The sequence below is a fragment of the Protobothrops mucrosquamatus genome, unplaced genomic scaffold (genome assembly GCF_001527695.2).
Source record: "Protobothrops mucrosquamatus isolate PMUCROS unplaced genomic scaffold, P.Mucros_1.0 scaffold211, whole genome shotgun sequence".
Taxonomy (NCBI): domain Eukaryota; kingdom Metazoa; phylum Chordata; class Lepidosauria; order Squamata; family Viperidae; genus Protobothrops; species Protobothrops mucrosquamatus.
The window spans coordinates 491,875-517,055 of record NW_015386565.1 but is presented as its reverse complement, the minus strand read 5'-3'; the positions used below and the strand labels follow the sequence as shown (position 1 = coordinate 517,055).

The 25,181-nt window shown below is 36.5% G+C and overlaps 1 protein-coding gene across 1 annotated transcript in view; it reads right to left on the bottom strand.

The window, feature by feature from the left end:
• Nucleotides 1-1,119: 1,119 nt before the first annotated feature.
• Nucleotides 1,120-25,181, bottom strand: part of SLC26A7 (solute carrier family 26 member 7) — a 47,828-nt gene continuing 23,766 nt past the window's right edge. The window contains exons 7-18 of the mRNA XM_015813988.1: nucleotides 24,256-24,403; nucleotides 23,987-24,100; nucleotides 21,951-22,028; nucleotides 20,125-20,220; nucleotides 18,259-18,365; nucleotides 16,384-16,450; nucleotides 15,423-15,563; nucleotides 12,233-12,281; nucleotides 10,296-10,417; nucleotides 5,942-5,996; nucleotides 5,741-5,844; nucleotides 1,120-1,578 (exon numbers count right to left, since the gene is read on the bottom strand). Of these exons, the coding sequence (XP_015669474.1) occupies nucleotides 1,543-1,578; nucleotides 5,741-5,844; nucleotides 5,942-5,996; nucleotides 10,296-10,417; nucleotides 12,233-12,281; nucleotides 15,423-15,563; nucleotides 16,384-16,450; nucleotides 18,259-18,365; nucleotides 20,125-20,220; nucleotides 21,951-22,028; nucleotides 23,987-24,100; nucleotides 24,256-24,403 (1,117 nt within the window). The 3' untranslated portion in view covers nucleotides 1,120-1,542. The remainder of the gene's footprint in view (nucleotides 1,579-5,740; nucleotides 5,845-5,941; nucleotides 5,997-10,295; nucleotides 10,418-12,232; nucleotides 12,282-15,422; nucleotides 15,564-16,383; nucleotides 16,451-18,258; nucleotides 18,366-20,124; nucleotides 20,221-21,950; nucleotides 22,029-23,986; nucleotides 24,101-24,255; nucleotides 24,404-25,181) is intronic.

Sequence of the window (25,181 nt, the reverse complement as noted above, 5' to 3'; positions counted from 1 at the left end):
TTACAATGTAGTTTAAAAATAAGTCTTGTTTAGATCCTCCCAAACATTTTACATTAGTATATTCTGATGAACTTAATGGTGCTACTTTAACTTACATTCACAACAGTCCAAAATTAAAAAGAAGGAATACATAATTTGGGGGAAAGAAGCAATACATAATTATGGGGAAGAAAGTAAATTAAAATGAAGATAAATAAGACATGGCTCTGTGCACTCTAAAATGTGCTGTTTTTATTGCTTGCCTTGATAAGGACATTTACTGGTTCAGCAGTTTTTGATGAGGGAGTTTTTTAAATTAAAAGATACCTTCTCATATGAATGATAGAAGCTTCATCCCATGCTAGGTCAATGATAGGAAATAGGTCTGCCTTTGCTATAGCTACATTTGGCCTTTCAAGGTTGCAACAATCCCTTGGCTACTTTGTGCATGTAAAAATAATAAGACCTTTGTAACCTTTCATATATTTTTTGACAGAAGAACAAATGCTAGTTAGCCTTTGTTTATGACCGTGGTGGCGAACCTATGGCACGCGTGCCATAAGTGGCACGCAGAGCCCTCTCTGTGGGCACACGTGCCATGGTCCCAATCCTAGGCCTTCAGCTGGGTTTTATAAAACCTTTTTCGCTTTAGGCCTCCACCGTCATGTGCAAAAAAAAAAAGGTTCAATCAATCAATTTCAACTTCTTGCGGGGAAAAAAAAGATCTCGCAAAGTTGGAATTGATTGATTGAACTTTTTAGTCCCACCCAGTCTGCCATTACTACCGCAGCCACGCCCACCCAATGGACCACATCCACCCAATAGGCCACGCCCACCCGGCACCCGATGATACATAAGTGGGTTTTGGGTTGCAGTTTGGGCACTTGGTTTCTAAAAGGTTCGCCATCACTGGTTTATGGCAATGATTTTCCCTGCCAGGATACTACTGATATAGAAACTTAAAATTTATTCTCAAAGGAATTTATAATGAAATTCTTTTATATCCCTCATTTAAAACAATGCAATAAATAGACAAAATTCAAAATAATAACTTCAATGTATTTAGCAGAATGTGAAAGTGGAAAAATATGATTGTTAATTTCAGATACTGTATTTAACAAAAAAATTGACTTTTTATTGCAGTTTGCAATTGCACGTAAAAAATGACATATTTTGGATTAGATACATTGCACTACAAAATTCAATGAGGTTGCATTCTTTTCTGCACAAACTTATACTTTTAAATTGTAATAAGACAGTTAAAACAGCATACATCACAGTAGTATCTTAAATTGCTTTCTATTTCTTAACTCTTCATGCATAGAAAAATATGTGATCATTGAAGAAGAATCTAAGTTTATAAAAATAAACCCTGCCACTGAACTTAATTCAGAGAAAAACCTTCAGGAAATATAGGCAGAAAACACGGCTGCTGTTGGTTTGTTAAATATACTTAGCAATTATCACCAACAAAATCCCATGTTTAAACATCTGAAGAAATTCTTTGGCACCATTCCTTCTGTAAGTGAGCAGTTTGATAGACAGACTGCAATCAGATTGGCATCAAATCTCAGTACATTCATTAAACTTGCAAAAGTTCTGAAATGTAAAAAAGAAAGCCATTTTACTGTGTGCATATTTATTTATATTTTGTATTTCTTAACTGCAGATCTCCCTCACATGTACATGCATATTTCTCTCTCTCTCTCTCTCTCTCTCTCTTTCTCTCTCTCTCGTTATCTCTTTGAAAAATGAAACAGTGCTAAAATCAAGCTTCCTATTTACAATCTTCTATCAATGAAAGAGAGGTGTATTCTCCATTGCAAGAAAAAAGTGTAACATAAACCATGCTTCTCCAACCTGCTGTCCTCCATATGTAGTGGATTACAGCTCCTATATTTTCCAGCCAGCAAATGTTCAGAAGACTTCCAGTTTGTTTGTTTGTTTGTTTGTTTATAAATAAAATGTATTGGCTGCCCATCTTACCATAAGGTAACTCTGGGTGGCTTACAGACATAAAAAATACATGTACATTAAAAGCTGTATAGATTAAAACCAAAGATTAAAATCAAGGACACATGGGGAGGGCGGGGGCAGAATGGGGAAAGGTGAGATCTGTTGTTACTCTATCAACCACCTCCACTATGCTGTTCCCCCACTGGGCCTCCAGGCCAACTGGGAGAGCCAGGTCTTTAGGCCCTTAAGAAAAGATAGGATGGTTAGGGTCAACCTCACATTAGGGGGCAATATGTTCCAGGGGGGCAGGAGCAACAGCAAAGAAGGCCCTCCCCCTGGACCCCACCAGTCAGAATAATTGGGCTGACCTGACCTGCAGCATGCCTTCTCTGTCAGCACAAGTGGGATGGACCAATCCCAGTGGGGTAAGACAGTCCCTCACGTTACCTGGATCCATGCCATGAAGGGTTTTAAAAGTGATCACCAACACCTTGAATTGCACCCGGAAGCAGACAGACAACCAATGCAGCTCGCGGAGCAGTGGTGTAACGGGCCATTCTTGGGGGCCCCAAAACTGCCTGCGCCAGTTGTAGCCTCCAAATGCTCTTCAAGGGTAACCCCATGTAGAGTGCATTACAATAGTCCAAATATGAGCTGACTAGAGACTGAACAACTAAGCACAAGGGAATCCTTTAACTCAGTTCTTGAAATAAAGAAGTCACTGGCTCTGCTGATTGCTGATTGCTGAGATTTGACACCTACAATCTGGGGGAAAGACAGTAAGATCCTGTATTTTGTGAACAGCTATCAGAATCAGGCATGCATCGTGGATAACTAAATCCAAATCAAGACTATCTTATTTTATTGATTTATTAATTAAATTTATTTGCCACCCATCTTGCAGTTCAATGTCATGACATCAATGAAGGCAGTTCCTACACTTCAAATCTTCAAGCTGCTAAACCCTGAAATTTACCGATCTTCTTATCTTCTAAGAAATCTATCATTAGTAAGTTTTACCTTTCCTTCCCATCATCTCATTGCCTACCAGTTGGTAGGTAGGCAGATCATGTAGCCAACTGTGCTACTGAGTTAATTCATTCACACTTTGCAAACCTATTCCAGTGCTGTTATGTGTTGACAACAACTCTTTCTCAAATTTTACACTCCATTTGCTAACGATACACAGAAAAAGGCATAATAAAATTCTTTGCACAAATAGTGCACAAGAAATGTGTCTAAAATATATATAATCAGGAAATGAGCACATAACTGAATAAACATTTTCATGTTTGTTTGTTTATTTTTCACTGAAATTGATGGAGAAACAAGATGGACTAAATATAGAACTAGAAAAATGAGAAATTGAATGAAATCCAACTTGGCAGATGTAGATTATTCACATCAATTGCAGTGGGCCCTAGCATTTGATTGGCACTGGGCCTGTTCATTAAATTACGTATATACCGTATCTCTGGAGTCTCTAACAACAATTTGAAATAATCATGATTGTGATTGTTTGATTTGGGAAGTAGGGGATAAACCGTAGAGTTAATTCCAAGATTATTGCATGGCTATAAATAACAGCTGCAGTATTAGCTGTCCTTATTTTTTGCTACTAAGGGAATCTTCAAGGAAGTGTTTATTATTTTTTTCTTGATTCTTTACTTTATATAAGGAAAAGCAGAGGGTGGAGGTTTGAAAGGTTAAGTATGATGTGCCCTCTATTTTGTAATACATCTAAACAAATGTCACTAAATTTTTTAACTTGGTTGATCAAAGTTAAGTAACTTCAGTGGGAAAGGCATAATAGTTAGGTTTGTTTAACTTACAGGAATGTTTATGGTAATAAGATGGAGAAAAAGAAGGTAACAGCTCATTAATTAGTTTTGCATTTTTCTTTTGGAGGGGACTTGTTCTTAAGCTCAGACCAACTCATATATCTAAAACAATAAAAACGGAAATGCTCTACATAGCCTGAAGATGTGGTTTAGTTACAGAAAAGAAGCTTATAGGAGCTTGCATTACAAAATAAATTTACGCCTCATAAAACTGCACACACAAAAGCATAGTTTATGTTCAATTATATGGGTTCCAACAGAAATATGCATAATGTTTTTTTTGTCACAGAAGTTGTAAACTACTTTTATCATGTGGTGGATGCATTGGAAACATTAATGAATGAAAGGGCAAAACAAATGAGATGATGGGGCCAAGCATCCAAATTGTGATCATGTGACTGTGGGGATGGTGTAACGGTCATAACTTTGAGGAAGAGTCCTAGGTCACTATTTCAAAGGCTGTCAACTTCAAACAACCATTACACAAACAGTTGTAAGTCAAGGACATACCTGTATCCTTCTGGTCAGTTCTGTCAGTTCCCCACAGCTAGTCAGTGGTGCTGGCTGTGGGGAACTCTGTACTTCCCTAATAGATGTCTAATTGCAGGTTCAGCCCTATGCAATCAGAGAGACTGGCACAAAACTGTCAGCTCCCCAAGCATAGTTCCAGTGTTGGGTGAGATGCCCAAAGAAGCAGATGGGAGGATATGGTCTCCAATCCCTGCTAGCCTGGAAAAATACTAGGGAAAGTGGAAAATGAAAAAAAAGAATGGAATTGGAAAATACCCACCGGCTCTCCAATCCCACAGTGTAGTTTCTGGTAACCGAAGAATTGGTGAAAAAAGAAAAACCTACTTTCAGCTCTTAGAGGAGTGGAGGTAAGGTGGAGAGAGATGGCTATTTTGAAAATCCTAGTTGTAAAAAACTGTTATCTGCTGGTACCAAAAGCAAACAGACCTGGAAAACAGTGCCAAGAAACCAGATGAAAGGATGCACACCCACAGCCACCTATAATGGCTAATAAGAACTGATAGGTCTCAGCCACTGAGTGTCATTGAACCTATCATTGGTTAGATGTAGATCATTTATACAGAAAGGTGAGTGCCAGAAGAAGAGGAAAAACCTGACTTTAACATCAGAAAAACAAATCTAAGCTGCTTCTCTGGGAGCTGGGAATGAGACAAAGGTGATGTCATATTCTTCAATACTCTTCAAAGGTGATGTCATATTCTTCAATACTTTATGGTAAGTGGAATATGAGGATGAGTCCATAGATTCAGAAGATGGTATGGCAAGAAGAGTGGGTTGGAAAGCCATAACTCACCCTTCTCAACTCATAAAATCTCAAGCCACCCAATGAAATTAGCAGGGAAAGGGGGATTTCAAAGTTCACATAATCTTTAATTCATGTATGAACTTCACTATTGTAGGTAACAACAGTCCCAATGGCAACACTCTAATGAAAGATTAAAAGATGCTATCAGTGGTAATAAACTATGCAAGCTAGAAATGGACCTGCTTTCTTAGAGTTCTTGAATATTAGATTAATCATAATCATAATCATAATGCTGGAAGGGACCTTGGAGGTCTTCTAGTCCAACCCCCTGCTTAGGCAGGAAACCCTATATTTCAGACAAATGGTTGCCCAGTGTCTTCTTTAAAACTTCCAGTTATGGAGCATTCACAATTTCTGGAGACAGGTTGTTTCACTGATTAATTGTTCTAACTGTCAGGAAATTTCTCCTTAGTTCTAGGTTGCTTCTCTCTTTGATTAGTTTTCATCCAGTAAACACATACACACATACACAAGTAAACACATACACACACATACACACAAACCATAAGGGCTGAGCATTTTCTTTTCTCCTATTTGTTTGTAAATTGGGTTTCCACTTTAGAAATAAGACTTGAGGTAACCTCTGTTAGCCTCTTAGCATCTGTTTTTCTCATACTCCGAGACTCACCCTGCTAAATTGGATGGCAGAAACAGCCGAAGAAACTGACTCATGGAAGACAGCATTTTCTAATTCTAGCTTTCCGTTGAGATTCAATGCCTTTTTCAAAGAGACTGTAATAAGAGAATGTGGCTTTGTAAAAGAGGAGCAGGAACACCACAAATTAAACATAATTCATAAAAATTATCTTCACTGAAAATTGATACCTGCCTTTGCAATTTGCCAGAAAAACATTTACATTATTTTTTTGAGCATCCATATAAATCTAAAAGAGAGGAAATATTAACATATATTATTGAAGAATATGAAGCATTATTTTTAAACTGTTATGTAAATAAAAAAGTACAAAAGAATACAATGTTAATAAATAACATTAATACAATTAATTCTTATGTCAAGTAGACAAAGAATGAGAACATAACCCAAAACACCGATCTTTCTATTTTTCTAAAATATTATTTACCCTACATTTTTCAATGTCATTATTAGCAATCTTTTTTTTTCAAGATTTGTAATATTCTTAATATAGATAAAAAGCTCTTCAGATTTTATTAATTTCTAAAACACTCAGCTCTCTTTTTGTTTATGCACACTTCAGGAGTCTGTCTTATTTTATTTTGCCAATAACTCTTTGATTTCTAAATCTAATTTTCTTACTAATTGTGAGGATTTCTTTTTAATTAAACTTAACTGGTTTATGCATTCTCCTTATACTGCTTTCATAGCCTCCTATCTCATTTGCTTTGCATCATTTTCTTTCAGAAAGTTTGTTAAGACTTAAGATAAATTTTGTTCGGCTGCCTAAGGACTAATACAGGATTTTTATTTTTATTTTCCTTTCATACCAATTGCCTGGACAAGTCCACATATTTTCTTGACACTTTCAGAAGTGCTTTGTCATGGCTTTCTTCCTAGGCCTGAGAGAGAAAGACTGCCCCAAAGTACAATACAATGAATAGTTGTGCTTGACAGGGAAAATGAAATGAACATTTGCAAGTTATACTTACGTGCTAAAAATCAGAGTATTTTACTTTAGTAGAATGTAGACTAATTTTAATATATGGAAATTCTTATAGAAAGGTAGGAGGTAGGAGGTGGCCTGTTGTAAGGAAAAAATGTTTTTTCAACAGCAAGGAAAAATGGCTAAGCATAAAGTAAGATTGTGGTTCGGCCCCTTGTATTATGAAGTGACAGTTGGTATAACAGCAGAAGCATAGAGGTTGATGCTGTGGGAATCGGTTGCTTAAGAACTGTAAATGGTGAACAAGAATGCAGAGGCTCAAGAAGGAAAGGATGCTGAATGTATGTGAATTAAATGCAAAACTAAGTGATCAGTACCAAAACAAAATCATTGAATGGCCTGGTCACATGGAGAGAATCAGTGAGGAGTGAATGACAGTCAATTATATGAGATGGATGGGGTTCATAAAGCAATAATAATTCTTTTTAATGCCTGCCTCTAAAAATTAAATTTTGGCAAATTAGTACGAAATTTATGCCATAGTGAGACTCTGAAGAAATGCTTCAGCAGTGTCTCATATATCTAACATAATCTCTGTTTTCTATCAGAATAATGACAGAATAATTCCCTATTGTATTTGCTTTACAAAATCTTTTTTTTTTTTTAGCAATGATTCATTCAACAAATGTCCATGCATTTCAAAGCAATGAGCCGAACAGGAACATGGTCTAAAGTGATAATAGCATCTACAGTATATTATATCACATGCTTTAACTTCAGGAATCAAAGAACAAAAAACCAAGAAATAATTTATCTGAAATCAGTTCTTACATGCAGAAGAAAGAAAGGCATATTAATCCTTGGGAAGGATTAATAGAATGCCAAATACATAGCTACTAAATGAAATCCAGAGACAAAATCTAGCAAAATATTAAGAATCTGAAAGAGTAATTTGAATGGTAGAGGGTTACAAACTAAAAAAGGATGCAGGGTTTGATTCAACTGTTACATGGTCCACTAATTTTGTATATAAAAGTTGAAAACAATTAAACATTTGTTCTGGACTTATTTGAAGGTCTTACCAAATACATTGCATGTTGGGGGAGGGAGGTGATCACAAGCTGTATTCCAAATAGCCGCTAGGGGGAGGTGTTCTATAATATAAACATTCCCTAAAATAACATGGTTTTGTAACAAATGCAACTTTATACAGTGCAATAGAGTAAATGGTTTGATGGAGGAAAGTCTGTCCTACATTTTGTTTCTCAACAACTATCTTTCTTGGAAAGCCAAAAAGAGTATGAAATGAATAATTATCCTGTAGCTGTTCCCTACCTAATCTGCAATTAATACAATATTCAAAATGTTTCTTCTCCATTGAGTGACTTTAAATGCTGAGATAGGCTGTAGGTAGCTGTGCTGATACACAAGAATTGAAAAAAGTTTGAAAACAGATTACACCTATTACACCTATACCACGAATTCCCTCTACTTTTCTTTCCCAAGTTTTATTTAAAACCAAGCCTAAAGGTAATTTTAGAGAGCTTCTGCTGGGACAATATATTCTTGAATGTCTCAAATGGATGGGAACTGACAGATATAAAAATTATCATTTTGAAGGCTCACTGTACAAAATTATCATTTTGAAGGCTCACTGAAGGAGATGTACATGGCCATTATTATTACCATTGCTGATACTTTCAGGGACAGTGAAACTGCTCAGGTGATGGTTGGTTAAGGGGAAACTTTACCATCTTTAACCTGGCAAAGATTTTCAGAAACACCCAGTAATGTTCTCCACAAAAACAAATAAAATAAAATACAAACAAGACATGTCATATGGCTTGACTCTTCGACTGTTTCTCTCTCACTCAGTTACAAAGCAATAATAAGGAGCAAAAATGGCATGTTTCACTCTTCAGATTTTATTAGGTAAACTTCTCAGCAGCTATAAATCTAAAAGCCAAGCGAACAAAGATGCCAAAGATTTTGGATAAGTCATATTTATAGAAAAGGGAAGACGCTCTGGAACAGAAACTGGAAAAAAAGAACAAAATCATATTTTGTCAAAAAGCAGGAGCCATCATCATCCTGAAACAATGAAGAGATTACTTGATAACCTATTTCTGTGAACAGTTTCTTGTTCATCCATTTCTGCTTTAGTTTGTGAATTTGAAAAAAAAATATTAAAATACGTTATCTAATAATGTGTTTAGATAAAACATGCATTACAAAACATGTTCTATTTGCACTATATTCTAGTGTAAATTGTATCAGTTGTTACTGCAAAACTTGATAAAATGTGGAGTTTAAAAGAAAAAATTCTGGTATGCTTATTAATTTTACGATGTGTAGATTTACTTGGATTATCACTAAAACCACTTTCTAGAGAAGGTGGTTGAGAAGCAGTTGTACTGCAGTTCCAGAGGTCCTGGATGAGTTGGATTATCCAGATCCCTCCAGTGAATTTCAGGCCTGCATACAGGACTGAAATGACATTGGTCACACTTTTGGATAATCTCTGGTGGAAGCAGGATTGGCCTAGTGCAGAAGATCCCAGATCTTCTTGACCTCTTGATGGTCTTCAATACCATCAACCACGATATCCTTTTGGGTTGGCTTCAGGAGCTGGGGATGGGAGCTACAGTTTTGTGCTGGTTTACCTCCTTGCTCCATGGGGTGCTGCAGGACTCAATGCTCTCACTACTTCTTTTAACATCTTCATGAAGTCACTGGATAAGATCACCATTCACCATGAGATGAGGTATCATCAGTGTGTTGATGACACCCAGATATATATCTCTGTCCCAAGCAAAATAACTGATGCTGTGGATGCCCTTTTGTGGTGCTTTGAGGCTGTGGAGGTCTGGATGGGGAATATGTTTTAGCTGAAGCCTGGTGAGATAGAGTGGCTGTGGATGGGAGACACCTCTGTGTCTGGAAGTTTATCATCTTTGGTTCTGGAAAAGTTTGCACTGCCCCAGATGGACCTGGTGCATAATTTGTGAATCCTGCTGGACTCACAGATCCTGCTCAAGGAGCAGGGGGCAGTCATGGCTAGGAGGGCCTTTGCACAACTTCATGGGTGTCAGTTACACCCTTTCCTCGATTAAGCTCAGACATTCACATCCTGGTCATCTCTTATATGGACTATTACAATGTGTTCTACATGGGCTACCCTTGAAGAATATCTGGAAGCTGCAACTGGTACAGAATGTAGCAGCACATTCCTGGGCATTCCTAGAGTTACGATGTAACACCTTTGCCACACAAGCCACATTGGGTGCCAGGTTGCTTCTGGGTCAAATTCAGAGTGTTGCTAATCACATTTAAAGTCATCCTGTTTACAAAGAATTTTGACTTCTCTAAAATCCAATAATAAGGAACATCACAATAGTTTTATGCCTATTTCAGGAACATCAAGAAGTACATAGTTCTAAATTGTGGAGTTGCAATATTTTTGAAGTAAAGATAAATAGTTCAAAAAAAAGGAGGCAAACAGTACCAGTCTTCTAACTTTGTTGGCAGCTTCAACCAACTAAATGTAGAATGAGTTTTATTTAAAAAGTAGATGAAGGTGAAGATATAGAAGATCATAAATACCTGAATAAGTACAGAGATACCAGTGTAGTCAAAGAAAGTCAAGCCACTGCAATCAAATATTAGATTTTGCCTTTCAGTTGGATGTTGCTGTAAGGATGAACTTCTTAGATCCATATTCCCTTCTGAAAGAAGTAGAAAATTTCATATGAATAAATCTTTTCTAGAAATTGACAGATATGGGCCTTTCCATCCAGGTATGAATGGCAACCTGTATTATTTTGGGGTTTTTTCCAGGTTGTGGACTCTGTACATTTGTCAAGCTGCTAAGGCTACAGATATAAGCCATTTTTCTAATTCCCTACAAGGTCAGTGACATTAGAAGAACTGAAGGATGAACAAGGAACCCACGGCTCCTAGAAGTATAATCCATGAAAATAAGCAAGATCCAGGGCAAATATCTGCTTTAAGTGTGGAGATATAGTAATAGCAAAAGCACTTAGACTTATATACTGCCCCATAGTGCTTTATAGTCTCTAACTGGTTTACAGAGTCAGAATATTGCCCCCCCCCTACAATTTGGGTCCTCATTTTACCCACTCTGGTAGGATGGAAGGCTGAATCAATCTTGAGTTGATAAGAATAGAACTGCTGGCAGTAGACAGAATTAGCTGCAATACTGCATTCCAACCACTGTGCCACCATGACAATAGTCCAAGGAAGTCAGATAACAATAGGTTATTCTAAGCCAGGGGTAGGAAACCTTGGCTCTTTTATGACTCGTGGATTCCAACTCCCAGAATTCCTGAGCCAGCCACGAGTCATAAAAGTCCACGAGTCATAAAAGAGCCAAGGTTGCCTACCCCTGTTCTAAGCAGTAGGGTTGTTCCACTAAAAAAGGAAATACTACTGGAATTACTCTGGAGGACATGCTAGTCTGTAGGTTATATCCCCACTTCAGAACTGAAGAAGCTTCTTGGATGAGAAGCAAAAGATTTTCAGGGGAAAAAAACCAAGAAAGTTCAGTTGTCTTTTAAAAAGCACTTTTGGGATTTCTGGCACATGCTTGTTGCTCTTTCACTCAAACATTCACAGGGTTCTCTAGTTTTCATCATTTAAGAAAAACTTTAAGAAAATCCAAGCTGCAAGATTATTAGTAGCTCAATGTTGGAAAATGGAAGGTTTGCCCACTATAGAAGATTGGGCATTTAAAGTTTCAAACCTAGCAGAAATGGCTAAGATTTCAGCCTACGTAAAGCATTACTCACAAGAAAGATATATTTTGGTTTGGAGAAGATGGATAGATTATATTGAGAATAAATATGGAACTAAAAAGTTTCATTTGGTTTTTGAGTAAATTTTAGATTGTTAATGTAGTTTATTTCTTTTTAATTAGTAATAATGATGTTTAACATGTTTGTTCAGAAGAGAGCTAAAGGATGTTATAGAATTGTTAATGTAAGGGTGACATAATCTAAGATAGAGTATAATTATTGTATTGTTAACCCTGTGTGTGGCTCTGGGAAGTCGGGGGGGAGGGAGGGGGGTGGGGAAGGGTGGGTTTTGGGGAGGAGGGGAGTTATATTGTAAAACTTTTAAAAATTTTCAATAAAAAAAAAGAAAAGAAAATCCAAGCTCTTCTTCCATCACAACCTTTTCCTCAGATACAATAGGGATATCAGCTATATTGTATCGGTCTACAGTACTAAGGGGAGGGTCTCATTGAGAACACAGTGTGACAATATGTCTAAGTAAACCAATTCTAGGAAGATAGCATACTTTACTTATACTTTACCATATAAAATCCAATGAATTACAAAGTGATTTTTGAGAATCTTGTACATTTATACTTAGAAAATTTCCTATGTTGCACTTTGAGCCAACCTTGTAGATAAGCTCACAAAGGTATTTTCCTGGAATAATGTTGATTGACCTCCTGGGAGTTGACATAAGTGGGGCAGCAAGCTTTAAACTGATTATTTCTTGAATTATTCACTCACCATGGCAGTTTCCATTGGATAATGAAGTGAGTAGTATGTTCTGTTCATGCTGAAACAAAAAGCAAAGCAGCGTGATTGTCTGCAATGTTAAATCTTATTTTCTGCTTCAAAAAATAGTTATTCTGACTGTTATGAATACAGTGTATTTGCCTTGCCTTGATAGTTATTTTTACACTATTTCTGAAATCGTAGAGTTTCTTCATGATAGACCTTCAAGAACGTGGCCACCAGAGCAACAATATTATCATTTAAAAAGTCATATTATATACAGATCAAACAAAAACTAAAAGGCAATTTTAACACAGTTTCCCCAGAAGCATGTTTACAGAATCACATTTTCAAGAATTGCTACGGCTATGAGGAAAATTTACAGCATTGTTATTACCTGGGATGCAAAACTAACCCATAATGAATAATAACAATGGGAAAGCTGCATACTTCCCAGGGTTTTTTTTATTATTTACTGGAACAGCGTTGACACAGAGGCAAAACCCAATCATTTTATTTATTTATTTCATTCGCTGTAGTAACATGGGTGGAAAGTATTGATTAACTTTAAAGTTAACTAAAAGACTGTGCATGAAATAAGCCAACATGCTTCCCTCCAGGTGTAAAACTATCAGCATCCAGGCATAGGCACACATACCTGATTCATAGGTAAAATCAAGCCACTGTTTCTAGATAACCTTCAAAAACCTCGTGTTTATGTATCCCACTTTCCCCCAACACTGATTCCCTAGCTCCATTCTTGCTTTGAGAAACAATGCTTGATGCATTTCCTTTACAAATGAATTATGTTTTTATTCTGGTGTTCGATCATTGTTTTCAGGTAAATTCAAACCATAGATTATCAGATTAGGACAAACAGAAAAGTATTATTTGCTTTAAACCAGGAAGGGAGAGATTGGTAGTATTTGAGAAGAAAAATGAAAGGCAGAAGGGGTGCTCAAAAGGCATCTACAGGCATTCCTCACTTAACAATGACAACTGGAACACAGTCGCTAAGAGAGAGACACATGTCTGCGATAGACTCACAATCTGCTGCTGTTAAGTGAGACATCACATGATCAAAACCTGTGATGTTACTGCCAGCTTCTCTATTGACTTTGCTTGTCAGAGGCCTAGAAAGCATGCAAATGATAATTATATGGCTGTGAGGATGCTGCAATAATTGTAAGTGTGAAACCAATTGTAAAATTAATTTTTAGCCTGGCCATAACTTTAGTCACTAAACAGGAGTTAGCAAGTGAGGACTAGCTATATGTGTAGAAAAAGGAGAGGCAGAATCTGGGTACAGAGTTAAAAGAGGTATCAGCCTAGAATCCTTACATAGCAACAAGCGAACTAAGCCCAAGTCCAACTCCTCTTAAATTCCATTGACCCTTGTCTAACTGGAAGCAAGTGCTGATCTTTAGTTGAGAAGATTCCTGTGCATAGGTTTTTAGCAATAAATATGTTTAATTGAACTGCCATGTGTAGATCTGGTCTTTCAAGCCTGACAGTATGCCTTGTTTGACAAGATGTGTATCTTGCCTCAATGCTAACTGCATTTCAAGGCCTCTCTTTTCTAGACAGAAATGAACAATGAAGTTGTGCAGGCAGATTTCTCTATTTGTATTGATGGATTCAGTCTCTTATTTGAGTGCAATATCCTTTCTCTGGTAATAATTGGACAATTGAAGAGCCACATCTATAACTGCTACAGCAAAATACATTTAAATTCTCAAGCTTTAAATAGAAAGGAACTTGCTTCCATTTGATTCCCTCACTTCTATTTCTATAGCTATCTACTACATTAAACCCCAAATCCATTAAGTTTTAGAACACAGCTAAATCATTTATGGCAGCTCTGAAAGGTTATAAAACACTTATTGTTGTCTCTTTAGTAGATAACATCCACTGGTATTATGCCTGAGGACTACTTAAAATGACACTGAAAGCTCCTCATTCTATGAATTTGCCTAATCATCTTCAAAGGACTAGTTCTGTCCACTCCCAGAATACCTCCTGTTTAATATAATTCTTTCTGCAACCTCTACAACTCATCACAATTTGTACAATTTCAACAGAGGCCTTATTAGTCTATATGTGTGTATGTATGGGTGTTCCTTCTGAGCATCAGAATTATCCGCCTTAATTTCTTGCCCTAGCTGCTAATTCTAATCAGATTACTGTTTTTAGGGCCATTTCAAATCTTAATTGATTGAATTCCATACCCTCAAAAAAAATTTATGGTTAGAAAGCATTGTATCTGCTTACAGTGATGGATCATCTGCTGGTTTGAACAAAATCAATCTTATTTTTTCTCAACCACATTTAAGTGAAATCAGCAGAAATATTTCTATGGCAATAGAATTAAATGTGTTCTGCTAGCAGATCCAGAACTGTTTTACAAGAGTAGGATTCATTGGGCGGAAGGCAATGTTTTTCTCTAATAAACAGCATTGTTCCATGGATAACAACCTACTTATATCTCCTTTAAAGATTTACACGTCCTTTAAAGATAAAGGTAAAGGTTTCTCCTGTCTAATCATGTCCGACACTAGAGGGCGGTGCTCATCTTCATTTCTTAGTCGACGGTGCCAGCATTGTCCGTAGACGTTTCTGTGGTCATGTGGCCAGCATGGCTATACGCCAAAAGCGCGTGGAATGCTGTTACCTTCCCACTGAAGTGGTACCTAACTAGCTACTTGCATTTGCATGCTTTCGAACTGCTAGGAGGGCAGGATCTGGGCAAGTAACAGGAGCTCGTCGCACGGCACCCAGGTCTCAAACCTGTGCTGTCAGTTTTGCAGCCGACAAGCCCACTGTCTTAACTGCTGAGCCATTGCACCCCACACACCTCCTTTAGTCAGATATTTCAGAAATAAAATTTGAGAGTTTTTATTGGAGTAGGATAGGGTGAATGGGAGGAGAGAAAATGCCTGGCAACGAAAGAGTCTAGGTTCAATCCCAGAGAGATTCATATAGGACTCTTCTCAGAAATTTGGAAGATGCTATAGGTCACTGTAAGCAAAAGTGAGCTGGGGAGAACAGAAGTCCAACTCAGCACGGTAGGTCCCCTTTTGACATGGTGTGAAATTTTTAGTCACGATCTCTTCCCAGCAATACAAAACGCAATCACTTTACTGCAAATCTGGAGCCCATGTTAATTTTCACTTTTCCCTTCTCTTTAATAAGTGAATCTTACCTTGGTCATATCTTCCGACAGCTGCTGTGGACATGTCCACTCCTTATGGATTATTTCTAATATATTGGCGTAAAACTTCTTAGCATTCAGAAAGACTAATGGGTTATTGACTGACACTATTTTCACTGGTTGTGAAGATTCCTTTAGAATAAAAAAAAAACCCCAAACTTTAGAAAATAAAATATTTTAAATGCTTTATAACATAGAACCCTTACATTACCCACATGGATACTGGGAGCACAATCAAATGCATTTTCAAATAGACCAATCACAACATGACTTAGGTTAAATTATAATACTAGTTGACCTAACAGATCTGAGCTACAATAATGGGAAAGTACTAATCTGCAATGAAGAGGTTTTTGTATATCTTGGAAGTCTGGATTTTTGCAACCCTGCAAAATCTGATATCACTACAATTATTGACTCTGAGCAATTGCTCCTGATGCATAAATTCCTCAATAATACTGTTATTCTCTCAGAATTTGTGCTTGCAATCCTACATTTTTATAATTTCATATTTAGATTTGATGTTTTCTTTGGAATTACAGTTTGTTATAAAGTTCAATGGACGGTACAACATAAAATATTATCATCCAAACCCAAAGGAAATGAAACAGAGATATCAACTCACAGCAAGTTGACTGCCACAAGTTAAGAGATTCCAGACTTCTCTCCAATAATTTTGTCATACTTTAAGTTAAGGGAATGCCATGGGTATGCCTTGAATTGCTATGAAATAGGATTGTCACTAAATTGTGAGTGAACAGGTGAGATGAATAAAGTCATATTTCTCTCATCCCTTTGGAGTACATGTGACCAAAGTCTGCACACACGGCCCTCACACATTTGGCCATCTGGAAAAAACTGAAACCTTTACATTTCTATATAGAACAACTTTAGAGGAGAAGAGCAAAGAATTTTTCCCAAAGATAAAGAAGAACAAGAAAATTAAGCTTACAAAGTCTACTTCTGTTTTGAATCTGCATTCTGTTTCATTCATGTGCTTCAAGCTGAGTGTTGTTGCTCTGTGACAAATATATAGAAGAATGTGTAACAAATACATAAAACAGAAAATCTTTTTAAAAATCAAGTGTTTTTTGTGTGGTCATATTCCAAGTGTTCCATATGCTGTAAATTATTTCCTAGTGTAACATGCTTGCATGTTTAATCCATAGCATTAATATTATATTCTAAGAATGATCAATATTTAAGCTAATCATAGAAGTAGTATACTTATCTAAGTTGTCTTGCTGATCATGAAAGTTAAGCATTCTCCGAATAGATTTTACATAACTTTTTTTAATTTCCATGACAATTGCTAGGGTACTAGCAATAGCAATAGAAAAAGTACTTAGACTTGTGTACAGCTCCATAGTGCTATACAGCACTCTCTAAGCAGTTTACATAGTCAGCATATTGCCCCCAACAATCTGGGTCTTCATTTTACCGACCTTGTAAGGATGGAAGGTCTGAGTCAGCCTTGAGCCAGTCAAGATCGAACTCCAGGCTGTGGGCAGAGTTAGTCTGCAATACTACATTCTAACCACTTCACCACGTCTTCTTGTAGTAATAAAAATTTAAAATGTTAAAGAGCTATTTAGAATCACTATTTACTTTAGCATTATAGTGCATTAGGACTGCACAGAGGTCTCCATTGACCATCCTGAGATCATGAATTTGGGGAGATAGCCTAACACAGAAGGAGGACACTGGACTATAAATAACACATTCAAAAGAGAAGAAGTGTAAATATGAACTGGTGAGGGGAGATTAGATGAGCAACAGACAGATGTTTAACCTTTCTCTTGATTGCTATTTTTTCCCCTTCAGATGATCATCTTCGAGTCTGTATTTGCTTGGGAATCTCACATTTCTCTTGTAATGCTTACTTTGATCTTTGATCTTAGTCTAATTCTTAGTCATTATAGCTAAAGTCACACAGATAAATGTGGGAATTAGTTCTCATGTGTGATCAAAAGTAAAAAGATGCGGTATCAGGTCTGTCTGTTACCAAAGCAAGGAAAGACAGATATGGTTTTGTTCACCCCAAAACAAGTACAGTATAAGTAGTCCTTGACTTACGATCACAATTGGGACCAGAATTTGGATGGTAATTGGTGCAGTCATTAAGTGAACCATCATGTGACCAGACTCAAGTTTACGACCATTTTTACTGCAGTCCTTAAGCAAATTATGTGGCTGTTAAGCCAACCACATGGTCATTAACTGAATCTGGCTTACCCAATTGACTTTGCTTGTTGGAAGCCAGCTGGAAAGGTTGCCAACTGTGATCACATGACTGCAAGACACGGCAACTGTCATAAATGCAAGCTGATTATCAAGCACCTAAACAGCAATTGCATGAGCCAAGTCACCTTTTCCGAGGCCATTATAACTATGAGGCCATTATTCTGCTTGAATAGTCATAAGTTAAGGACTATCTGTAATTTCTAACCTATTTTATAGAGCAGGTAAGAGAAAGAGGCACAGGAATTTGAACATTTATTGCAATGTACATAGAACTTGCATTTGATATATAGCAGCCACTGGAATTCTTTTGTAATACCCTCTTGACTTTTGTACTATAAATCAGAAGTTCTTGCTGTCCTTATGGGCCTATTTATCTGTTCTAATCAAACTTGTCAAAAATAAACCTGACTGAAACAGCAGAATAATTATACTTCCAACTCATTAAAACTTCCAAGATTATTTGTAGGAGGTAAAAAAAAAAAAAGCTGAACAGTTATACATAACAAAAGCAATTTGTAGTATACATTTGTCACGAACAGAAGAGAATCATTCAGCATTTCCAGAAAATGCTAAAAAATCTCACCTTGAAAAACGGAAAACCACTATAAGTATTGTGCAGACAACACCATACAATAACCCTACATTAGCAGCAAAGCAAACTGTAAACACATAAGTGCTGACCCATATAGTCTGAAAGATACAAAAGATGAAAACATATTTCATAATTAGATATGCAAAATTCTTTGTACTGGTGATTTTATTATATAATTAACATTTTTATTACTTTAATTAGAAACAAACAAATGTAAAATCTGACAAGCTATTTCACAAGATATATATTTTAAATTTAAATAATTTAACAACCGAATACCTCAGAAGACATAGTGACCTTCTAAACTGGTAAATGAAGAATATTTCATTCTCTATATAACACTGAGCATCTGCTAAAGCATATATAAACTTAAAGCTGCGCAAAGCATTCATAAGAGGTGCTTTGCAAACCAAGTTAATGGAATGAAGCCTCCAGGCCTCCTTCTCAAGGCACTAAAGCAATTGCATCCTTTGGAAATTAGAAAAGCAGATGTGCATCCACCTACATGTAGAAACAACCAGGGAAATAATGTTTTTACATATTTCATAATATATTGCTATGCATGCCTCTTCTGCTTTCTTAGATCATGTCCTTGTAAGGTTGCCTGCTCATACTCAAGGACTATTGCATTTTGACAGCCTTTTGATTTCTTATGAAACAAAAATACCATAGCATGGAAAAGAAGGAAAAATCATGAACACAAAATTAAAAGTGACTTTTAACAAATCCATATTTATTTTGTATTTGCTTGGAAATTTTCATATATTTCTTATTTTAATGCTACCGTATTTCAAAATCCTTGCTTTTTATTTCAAAGCATAATTGTAATGTAGAAATTTTGCTGTAAAGTAAGAGGGTACTTACTTTACAGTACTGTAAAGCACTGAGTAAAACATTATATACTAATCAGAAAAAGCAGCTATTTGTGTTTAGGCAACAAAACAGAAGCTGGAATACTCAGGAATTATGACAAAGTTCCACTTCATCCCTAGCATATGGAATTTTAAGGAAATCAAAATGATGGGAAATTATCCTCTGGTGACTAATTGACATTTGAATGAGGCAGTCTGATTAGTTTCAAACTCTTCTATCGTGGACAAATTCCTATATAAATCATATTACAATGCATAGTCCTTAGAGCAAATTTGCCAAATTGAAATTATAATCACATCTGGAATGAAGTCATTACTTTACAAAAGCACTGAGGCATAGAACCTGGGAAAATGACTGGCTCAGCACTTACATATTAAAATGATAACTATGAATTTCAAGTAGAAGACAAGGAGACAACAAACAAAGACTCAGGAAAACTTTGTACAAATTGTGAACAGCAAAAAATCAAAACCACAGTTTGAAACAAAAACCCTGGCTAAACACTCTCATGATCAACCAAACGAGAAAGCTAATTTTGCAGCAATACTCTAAGTGCTACATACAGGATGGAACCTGTAGTAGCTGCTGCCTGATGTTGAAAAAGACATCAAAAAAGCAATATTCAGGCCTCCCAATAATGTCCCAAAGATGCTTTTTCAAAAGGCAACTGGACTTTGTTTTCCTTGAGTATTCTTGAAGACGTTTCACTTCTTATCCCAAAAGCTTCTTCAGTTCTGACTGTCAGAACTGAAGAAGCTTCTTGGATGAAAAGCAAAATGTCTTCAAGGATAAAAACAAAGACAAGTCCAGTTGCCTTTTGTAAAAGCACCTTTGGGACACAAAAGGGAGGATTTATTTATTAAATGTATATGCCTTCCATCTCACTGTCAAGCAACTCAGGGCCACTACAAGGATTAAGGGGTCAACTTTTAAGATTACTCCATATCCTGTAAAGGTCATGCAGTAAAGTTCAACCTTGCTTACCCATTCAATTTTATCCACACTCCAGTATTTTTTTAAATCTCGGAACTGCATCAGCATTCCCTTCAGCCCCACCACAATGATACTTGCTAGCACACCCTGAGATGAAAGAGAGATTAATTACAAGATGCTCACTATACTGGAAGGGGAATTATTTTGGCAAAAGGACTGGCAAATCACAAGGCAGGAGCAGATATTGTTCATACATATATCATTCCCTTTCCCAAATATACATAATGCAAACTTAAAAATTAACCAAATAACTAAATATGTTTACCTGAATGCAATTGTTACACTTGTATCTACCATATGTCGCTATTTCTGTCCTGCCCCAGAATTCTTACTGTTTGAAGTTTTTTTTTTAAGGCTTTCTTCAGAAAGAGATCGCTCTGATATTCAGATTCACCTACTTTCCATACTTCTTTAGGATTCTTCTTCGTTTTTTACTACTATAGGCATACAGTATCTGAACTACAGCTTTCCTTTTCTGGACTTTCAGGACTAAGGTAGAAATACAAAAGGCTTAATACTTCTAATACATAGAAAAAACAGGTGAGATGGACATTCCCTGGATATCTGCGTGCCAATTTCCAACAAGCAACAATTTCCACAGTGCAATGTGGAATGTCTGGACTCCATCATCTCAATTGAGATTATGGTTCAACATGATAGGTGAACCCAGTCTAGCTCCATTGAGCTGGTAATCCCCATTGTCCTAATGAAGAGCCGGATAATTACAAGTAAAATTGGATCGATGTTTGTTTTTATCAGATTGTTGTGTGCTGTGCAAAGCTCCTTTTGGTGAGATCAGCTGCTAAATAAATGTGATTAATTAATCAAGTAATTTTTTATAAGCTCCAGCTATTTCCTTTCTTCAGTGGTGGCCAACCAAAAACAATTCATGATTAAGATAATGACCTGCTGGCAATCATATCTTCCACCTGAGCATGACAACCTTCTTGGATTTTATGATTTTTCTTGAATGAATCGGCAATTTGAGTGCACTTACATATGTAAAAATAAGCTCCACCGAATGCAGAGGAATTTCCTTCTGCATATTATAAAAAGTAAAAATTCCTTTGAATCAAAGTTGGCTCTTGGAGATAACATTCAGTGCATTCTGATTTCTAGCCACAATATTTATTTTGTCACATCTTTGCAGCAGAAATTTAAAACAACATATGAGAAATGGCTATATGGATGTGGTGAACCACTGCTTTTTTTGGGGATTTTTTTAAAAAAACTTCCCAATGTAACCTATCACTCAGCGATTTTTAGTGGTCTCTCATCAAAGTTCTAAGCAGATCCAACCTAAACCAGCCAAATAGCAGAAGCAAATTACCCTACGGTTGCTTTCCTTTCTCCTTTTCACCTAACTCCCTTGCAAGTACTTTTGTTACACAAAAAGTGTTTTCTTTCTTAAGCAAAAAAATAAGTGCTTCACGGTTTATGCACTGGAAAAATAAATTATGTTCTTGTGCTGGGGCCCAAAACCCCAGTTCAGTCTTACAGCCTATTTTAATCTTATGTAGTAGGTGTACAATATCTAAAGCTCCTGCAATAGATTCCACTGTTCTTATCCAAGCAAAATGAAGAGTACTTTTTCACATATTTGTTCTTGGCATGCAGCACTATCCTTTTTTTTAATGGAATCCTAAAGAAAAATGGAATGATCATTTTCAGAAATAATAATTTAAGCTAAATAGTTATACAATCCAGATGATGATGATGATGATGATGATGATGATGATGATGATGTAATTAAATAATAAGCACACAATAATAGTTAAAAGAAAAAAAATATTAAAAGGAAAAAAAAAGAAATGTACCATGGGTAGCCAGTATAACATTGGTCCTATTGTATAGATAACCACAAGCACCAATATACAAGATATCAGACAAGCCACCTAAAAAGAGTTGGAAAGAAAAAATATATATAAATAATCATATTATTCAAATTCTAAAATACCTACAAATAAAAGTCCTTGGTTTTCTCAAAGTTGCTGAGCATAGCAAACCACTGTAGACATACAAAATTAACAGTGCTGAGAAAGAGACTTCTGGCTCTCTCATGTAGTTGGAAACATTTGTGAATAAATTAATATTTTTTCCTATTATAGAGCAGTGGTGGCGAACCTAGGGCACGGGTGCCAGAGGCGGCACTCAGAGCCCTCTCTGTGGGAATGCGCACCATCGCCCCAATCCTAGGCCTTCAGCTGGGTTTTATAAAACCTTTTTGCTTTAGGCCTCCGCTGCCGTGTGCAAAAAAAAAAAAAGGTTCAATCAATCAGTCAATTTCAACTTCTCGCAGGAAAAAAAAAGATCTTGCAAAGTTGGAATTGATTAAACTTTTTAGTCCCACCTAGTCTGCCGTTACCATGGCAGCCACGCCTACCCAATGAGACACACACACCCAATTGGCCACACCCAGCCAATGGGCCACACACACCCGGCCCCTAACGATGCATAAGGAGGTTTTGGGTTGCAGTTTGGACACTCGGTCTCTAAAAGGTTCACCATCACTGTTATAGGGTATCCCTACATTACTCAAGAAGAAAATATATCTATCAAATAACAATATATACAACATAAACACAAAAGTGGCACATATTATTTCAGACACTACTAAAGAACAGCTTTAAAGAGGAAAACTCAAAGATGTAAAGTTGTATTTTTTTAAATAACAATGTGTTCACTGTCTACTTGTATCTGTATAAATGTTGAAATCCACAGATATTGGTGAACACCCTCATTTCATTTAAATCATGTAGGGTAGATTTGCATTTGTACAGATGCATACATAACAAAACCATCTCTTGGAAGCTACCATGACTTTTGACTGTGGTGGAAAATCTAATATATCTGGAAATCTTCAGATGGAGAACCCTGCTTTAGTTACCCCAGTATACTAATATCAGAGCTATGCAATGTTTCTATATGTTAGCGAATTAAGTCTTTACTTTAAAAAAAAATGCTTCAGATTTGATTTGCATGAGCATAATTTACATTTTCTTAAAGAAGTTACCCTTTTTCTTTCTTTTACTCTGTCTAGGAATAGAATAGAATTCTTCATTGGCCAAGTGTGATTGGACACACAAGGAATTTGTATCCAGTGCATAAGCTTTCAGTGTACATACAAGCAACAACTAATAAATCATGATCAAGCTGTATAACAAGCTGTAGAGCAGGGTTCTTCAAACTTGGCCCTTTTATGACTTGTGGACTTCAACTCACAGAATTTCTCAGCCAGACACGCTGGCTGAGGAATTCTGGGAGTTGAAGTCCACACATTATAAAAGGGCCAAGTTTGAAGACCCCTACTGTAGAGTAAGGCGTTACCTAGTTTGGTAGAGCACCAGGGACCCTGCAGACTGTAGAGTATTTGATGTGGCCAATTCACTCTTCATTTTAAGTAAACTTTGTTTTTCCTTCAAGAATTTTACACTGGATGATACATTATGAAAGATACATAACTGTCATCAAAAACAAATAGCTCTTGTCATTTTTTTCTCTTTCTCTCTCTATTCTTTTGCATATTAAAAAAGAATTATGTGATCAGAAATTTTTGTGTCAAAAGTTTCTCCAACATATGGAGCATCATGTTGGCGAAGAAGTAAGACAAGGAAAGGAATTGCTATTTTCTACAGCGACACATCCCTTTTATAAGTGTGACTCTGCTCTAAATGCCAAATGAATAAATACCATAAATTTTAAAGTTTCTCTATCATGCTGATCTGGTTCTTAATCATACTAAGACTTGCAGGATTTTTAATGATGATGTATTAACATCTAATATTTCTCTGATTTGAATAGTCATTCTATATAGGCCACTGTCTCGACCCACCCATCATGGCAGTAGGAATACCTGTGTTTTTGCTCCAGTGTTGTATAGAAGTGCCGTTCGTCCCATGGCTGCTGCACTTGGTATGCAAAAGAAAAATGAAGGGATCACATTGCTGAGGCCATGAGCCAAGAACTCCTGAAAAAGTTTTTTTAAAAAAATAAGGAAGAGGCTAGACCAAAGTCCCATAGAATCAAATACCCTCAACTGAAGTCCACTTGCCTTCCCATTTCTTATACCATCGTCCCCAAATAAATGCATCCTGAAGGCAAATTTTAAGGCTATTTTTTTACCTGATTATCATCCACAGAGTAATTAAATCTTTTAGCAGAGTCATGGGCCAGAGCTAGAGATGCCACATAACCAACTAATGCAACTCCAAAAGCCTCTGTCACTACTTCAGGGAGGATATTCAAAGGTGGAGAACTTGGTGCTGGTATACTGTAAAAGTAAGGATACTTTTAGATGGCAGAAAATATCACACTGAAGAATGTGGCAAAGCTGCTGTGAATATTAAGTGAATATTCCAGAGAAATCAGCTGTACTGTACATTATTCTACTATTATGAGTATCATTAGAACCTGCAAAGGCCCATGCATTATAGATACTGCATTTTTGTTGCTGTTCTGTTCCATCGTGTCCAATTCACAAAGACTGACTGAATCTATTTATCAATTATGTGCTCAGTTCTGTGCTCTTAAAAACTGTTAAACTGTTTCTATATTAGCATAAGGCTAAGAGCATGATCTGGATTATGTAGTTTAAATTTTAGCTCAGTCATCAGTTTAATTTCTTGATAACTGTATGCAAGTCTCAATCTCAAATGCCACCATGTTTTTTTGTAATTTTAGAATAATTTAACTGGCCTACTTTGCAGCTTGCTTGTTTGTTGATTGATTAGTTTTGCTCTGTTTCATCGGCATCTCCATAGTGATTCTTTGTGAAAGAATTATTCCATTAGTACAGATAATCCTCAACTTACAATGGTTTGTTTAGTGACCATTCGAAGTTACAACAGCACTGAAAAAAGTGACTTATGACCGTTTTTCACACTTACGACCGTTATAGCATTCCCCATGGTCATGTGACCAAAATTCAGACACTCGGTAACTGACTCACATTTATGTGATCTTCTTTTGCGGCCTTCTGACAAGCAAAGTCAATGGGGAAACCAGATTCACTCAACAACCATATTACTAACCTAACAACTGTAGTGATT